A 6,320-nucleotide genomic window follows, 5' to 3' on the forward strand; every position below is an offset into this window, starting at 1 on the left:
ATGGCACAAAGCCGCTTCAAATGGCATAAAGCTGGTTCAAATTTCAAATGGCATGAAGCCGTATCAAATCCAAAAAACACGAAGCAGTATCAAATGTCAAATGGCACGAAGTTGTGTTATGCTCCAATGGCTCAAAGTCCTCACCCGCACGAGTTAAAATTGCACAAGGCATTAGTTGTTCCTTGCCTGCACGAGCTGAAACTGCACAAGGCGTCAAACCCCAACAAAACACATAAGGAACTACGAGTGACTTGATCCCTCAACGAGGGTATGTAGGCAATCTAGGGCTCTACCTAGGTGCAGTCACAAAATCAAATAAGCATCCAAATCCCCAAGTTACGATTTATTCATATTAGAATCAAAGGGTATTCCTTTCCCAAAAGAAGGGTTGTAATTAATAGGCGCATAGCCTAGAATGGGTCGAACTCAAATTAATAAAACCCTTGATGAGTCGATATTTTACTATAGATTTTACCCTATTCTTAGTATCAATTTATTTGTTATTTTGGTAGAATTTTGATACTTTGTTATGTATTCTCAATGTAGGATATTCGACTTCCTCTGAAGCAGAAAGTGATCAAACGGATGCATTTTGGAGTGATTCCAATTGGAGGATATTCATGTGCCTTTCAAGACGATTGTTCAAAATTTCAGATTTTTCTACCAAGCCGTTTGACCGTGGCGATGAAATTAAGGTCCAGCGCCCAGCTTTCCAAGATTAACGTTTCTGGACGTTTTGGGTATTTTGAAGGTCAAGATGGCATATTTTGAGGAAACTTCCTTCTAAGGATTTCTAGGAGATGTCTTCAGCTTTAAAACGAGACCTTTTGGGACCAAATCGGAGTTGATTTGGTCAGTCAAAAGATGAATTTTCTGAGATGTCCGAATTTTAGTTTAAATAGGAAACTTTTTATTTTCTGTTTTATTATTTTATTATGTTACCTAGTTTTATTCTAAGACATTTTAGGGTTTTATTTTGTATCAGTATAAATAAGATATTTAGCCATTAGGTTAAGAAGAGGGGAGAACGCAATACTTTGGCCTTAGAGGGCTTTTGACAATTCAAGTTTATTTTCAAGGTGTTTTGTTTGTTAGGGCGAGGCCACGAGCCTTCGCAAGAATATGTAGTTTCTTTTCAATTTACTTATGATATTATGCATGCAAGTTTTGAATTATTAGTCACTATGCTTTAAACTATCTAATTGTCTTGATGATTGGCCACCATTAGGATATTTAGAAAAATAATTTGATGCAATTTTGGTGGAGAGCTGTCCTTGGAATTGACTAAGGCTTCTTGTTGTTAATATGTGTAACCTCTTAGGATGGACAACACGTTTTAAGGGTTATATGGTTTTTCAAAAGGTTTTCACAAAACTTAATGAGTCTTGCATGTTCACATTCGATCTGGACGCCACAGATTGGTTGCATGTTAGATATACGTTCTATGTTGGAGGTTCCAAGTAGGGCATACTTTAGGAAAACCTAATCTTCAAATATGCATGTGTAAGTCATAAGTAATTGGAAGAATTACGTAAGATTGTTAAGGTGACGGCGGAACCCTAGTGCTTAAATAGATTGCAAAACTATTTTCTTTTTGGTTTTCTTTACTTTGTCAATTTATTTAATTGTTTTTAATTAAATTCGTTTTTAATATTTTAGGTCATAAAATCACCCTTTTCCAACTTTGTTTTCAAATAATTAATTAAGATTTGGTTTTAACATAAATTATTTATTCAATCCCTGTGGAGATCGACCTTGCTTGAGTTGCTATACTACGATAACCTTGTACTCTTGCAAGTATTTTAAAATGTTTTTATCCCTACTTTTGCAGGTGGTAAAATCCCTATCAACCCTCTTCGGAAAAATGAATGATGGTGAAATTGTATCGAGTGAATTATTTGTTTACATATTGTGTACAATTTTTTCACCAACAAACACACAAGGGCCGTTGAATTTTGATCCAACGGCTATAATTATTATAACTTTAAGAGGGCCTCCTATTTTTAGCCGGTGAATCAAATTCCAACGGCCTTTGTACGTTGGTCAGGAGCGCTCCTAATCCCAAGCTCAGGAGAGGATCCAATTCCGGAAAAACAATCGGTCAGTGGCAAAGAAAAAAACAACTTTTTGACTGAGAATCGGCCAGAGACTGAAAGTTACATAAGATAGGGATCGGTTGATGTGAAAGATGACTCTTCGTCGATCTCTCTCCCTATTTATCCCTTGCCCTCATTTTCCTCTTATTTGTGCAGGGGAAGCAATACGTTATTCTCATCTTCCTATCAACTAACTATCTAACACACTAACGCTATCGTTCTAGGACAAAAAAGTTATTCTCGTCTAATGGTGAGAACTGTCAGATGGGAGTAGCATTGGAGCTATACATATATATATATATATATATATATATATATATATATTTGAAGAATGCAATCAAAAACCACAAAAATAAAGCACAAAACATATATATATATATATATATATATATATATATATATATATGAATTGCCATTGGGCTCGAACTTTATATATTGGTTTAGTACTAGTAGTTTCATGAACAAAATAAAAACTTTATTGAGACGATCAGAACTATAACAAAATAGAAACGAGATTTCACAACATAATCAATCATTAATCGAATATATCTCATTCCTCGCTACTAGTGATTAAGTAGTGCTAGCACCTATGCATGTGTTCTTTCCAAAAAAAAATCTATGGTGCAAAGTTCTCTCCGATTCATGTCTTGTAACTTCCGAGCCACATTCTCTCTCAACTTATTTAGCAAAGTCTTATATTGTATGAGTTCATGTAGTTCCAGTTGTTCACCAACAAGCTCATCCCACCAAAAATTGACCTTTTCGTCATTCATCTCATCCTCTTGTTTATATTCCTCTTGGTTGTTTTCTAAATCTTCACGGTCATCGACGCCATGAATGGATTCAAAACTCTCATCCTCATGATCATTATCTGTGAATGGAGCTTGTTGGGCAAGAAAGCAATCTATGACGGTTTCCGCAGAGGGCTGCCCAAAGAGGAACAGTCTGCTAGCAGGCGAAAAGACGATAAGGGCGATCGGGCAACCAGTCAAACGGGAAAGATCAGTGGCTTTGCCGCAGAGACCCTTGCGCCGCTTTGAGAAGGTGGCCTTGAGGTAGTTCTTGTTGGTTTTTTTTTTTATTTCGATCTTCACGCATCCCATGGTTTCTTTATGATATGTATGTACGTATCTTCTTGATCAGTAGTATACGTATAACGGTATCAGCTGCTGAGCTGATGCTGGTGATTTATAGAAATATTACTGATCAAGTAAGCAGTGATGAGTATTGGTTTTATATATATTATATATAGCCAAAGAATTAGGTTCCTATCGATGCTTGGAAACTTTTTTTGCTATCCAAAGAAAGCCCACGTTATTACTATTAATGATTGGAAACCAGTATCTATAAATAATAGCCAAGAATTAATTTTGTTTGATATAATTGGAAAGTAATTTCTGTTCCTTTTCAAATTAGGAAAATTCTCGTCTTCTCAGCATCTTGTTCGCATTCCTACTAAATATTGGATATTTCGTTGTGGAAATTAATTTATAATCTGTTTGTTTTTTTTTTTTTTTTTTTGTTTGAGTAAATCGATATTTTTACACTAAGAGAAATGGGAGTTCGGCTAAGCTACACAATAGGCAACCTAATTTGGTATCGAATTCACCATCCATGAGATTCGAACCTAAGACCTCTCACTTCCAAGTGAAAAGGAATACTACCTGATTGTAGTACTAAGTGGCAATCTGTTTGTTTGTTTATTTTTAGTTCCTAACAAATTAGGTAGCTATATTGACCTCCAAGTTCTACTAGGAATTTCTAACACTAGGTTTCATCTTTTTTATGTACATCTTGGTTAATGAATTGTCATTTAAAAAAAAATTAAAGGCTTGTCTGTTAATATTTCGTTTAAAGTGCGAATAGCAGTTCTCTATTAAAAAAAAAAAAAAGGGAGGTTCTGGGTCTAATACTTTGTAAGCTATGAACCTGCTTGATCGTGACCATGGGTGTGATAACCCGTCCCTAATTTTACAATTTTATTAATTTTAAAAGAGTGAATTGATGAAAATGCCCCCAGAGGCAAGGATTTTGACTTCTATTGATCATTGTTTAGTGAGACGTACGAAATATTCTTTTACCGTATTCCCAAAGTACTTGATAGTACGAACATGTAGGCGCAAACGGAATCGAATTCAGAGCTATGATGGAGATTTTACGGACTTACATTCGTAAAGGGCATTTTAGTAATTTCACGTTTACGAGAGATAATTTGCTTTTGTCTTTTGGCCTGAGGCTGTGTACTACGTGGGGCCCACGCCCTATTCCTTCCATCTCTCCTATGTTTCCCTCCCCGTGTCTTCTTCTCTGTCTCCTCTCTTTTTCCCTCATTCTCTCGAACACACTCTCTCTATCCCTCTCAAACTCTCTCTTCTCTGTAAACCAGAGAACTCTCACTCTCTAAGCTATATGCATTGCACATAAGGTGCAGCAACATGGGCCATTATCACCAGCACCACCCCAACGAGTTCTCAGGCCATCACCACCTGCCATCAACCCAGGCAAGTTCACCTCTACAACCTCACCCCCTCATCTCTCACTCCTCATCTTTCTCTACAAGCACTGATTGGGTGGTCCGGCAATACAATCACCGCCGCTAACTTTGTTGCCTCGACGAGATCTGCGAGCTTCTCAGCCTAAAAACTAGGATTTTAAGCTATGAAGGCAACCCAACCATGGAATCTGCACTGTACAGTGCCCGTATCAATGTTCATTCTCTTTCCCGACCATAGTGAGCCCCAAGACCTTCACATCCTTCTTATTTCAAAGCCTTATATTGTTCTTTTAACCATAAAATTATGATTGGGGTGATTTAATGTAGAAAACAGGTTAGGGGGAGTTTTCCCCAGATTTTTGGAAGGAAGGAACCGTGCCCATCGAGCCACTTTCAAACCACTTTTCTGGCAAACTCCGATTATGGCACAACCTTAAATGGGTATAGATCGATTCTCTATATCCCTAACTTTAAATGGGTGCTTGAATCACTGATTTTTGTTGAGAATCAAGCTCGAAATGAGCTCTGGAAGTCGGCGGTTCAACCTACAAAACGCAGGTCTTCGCGAGGAAGGTGAGTACCGTCGTATTCGCAGGCGCATAGGCGCACGTAAGGGAGCCGCTACGAGTGGCGTGTGGAAGAGCTCGAGGTCCCTATTTAAGTTTCTTGACGTGCCGAATCCGAATTCGTTGTCTGTTTTATGAAATTTGACAGTTTTAAAGTAGTTCCTTTATTAGCCGTACTTTGTACGAAAACGCGTAATTACATTAGTACGTTATATTTACGTAAATGGTTTCGTTTCTAGGTGATGATCTTCGACGCCCGTGAGGCGGGTTCGATTCGACGACATGATCTGTGAGTGGGTCTTTTCTTTGATATATACATATATTTATTTAGTTTCCATATTACATCTAATAATGAATTTTCTATATCACTGCCGTAATTAAATTAACTTTTATAGGAAACGACGTAACGATGAGAATTAGGAAATCATTATACATCTTATGGGATGCCTTAATTAAATTTATGACTATGAGTAATATTATGTTGACTAGAATTATCGAATCACTATGGCATGACTATATTTATGTCATTTGCTTATTGTTTGCTGCATCAGTGTTAGTACTCACCCAGGCCAGGGCCAGTCTTTCACGTGTATATGCACATCGCACCGTACGCTCACTTTGGATCGATTGTAGGTGCCAGTTCTGTCCTAGATTGCTGTAGGCAATTAGGACTCGTATGTGATGTGCATAGCGCCGGTCTTCACGTGATTGTAGTACTAGAGTGTATATCATTGTTACACACAGTCATGTTCATGTCATAATAGCTCTGCATGAACTCATGTGTCGATGAGCACTTAATATGATATGTTTGCTTATGCAAGATTATGTGATTTCGGACATCATGTGTCTACTTACGAAATATTGTGCCATATTGAATTCTTGAGATATTGCAGGCTACGGTAAGTATTTTCTTACTAAACGTAGTACGTATATTTTGGAAACTATACTTGTTTTACGGCGAGGGGTTATTATGTTTTCGAAAAGGTTTTTACAAAGCTTTATTTTTAGGCCCACTCACCTTTGTTTTTGGCCCCTTAAGGTTTTAGTAGCTGAGCTTTCGTATCAACGAGGATTCTTAACCAATCTTGGTATTGGAGATTACATTCAATGATGTAATTCTCATCCTACTTTACTGTACTTTACTTATGCTCTGACATCACGTGT

General features: G+C 37.3%; 1 protein-coding gene across 1 annotated transcript; it reads right to left on the bottom strand.

The window, feature by feature from the left end:
• Nucleotides 1-2,583: 2,583 nt before the first annotated feature.
• LOC114823280 (agamous-like MADS-box protein AGL62) lies at nucleotides 2,584-3,199 on the bottom strand. The gene is made up of 2 exons (XM_029098764.1): nucleotides 2,855-3,199; nucleotides 2,584-2,589 (listed from the first exon to the last, which is right to left on the bottom strand). The coding sequence occupies exons 1-2, from the start codon at nucleotides 3,197-3,199 to the stop codon at nucleotides 2,584-2,586; spliced, it is 351 nt and encodes a 116-aa protein (XP_028954597.1).
• Between the last annotated feature and the right edge of the window lie 3,121 nt (nucleotides 3,200-6,320).

This window comes from Malus domestica, chromosome 11 (assembly GCF_042453785.1).
Source record: "Malus domestica chromosome 11, GDT2T_hap1".
Taxonomy (NCBI): Eukaryota; Viridiplantae; Streptophyta; class Magnoliopsida; order Rosales; family Rosaceae; genus Malus; species Malus domestica.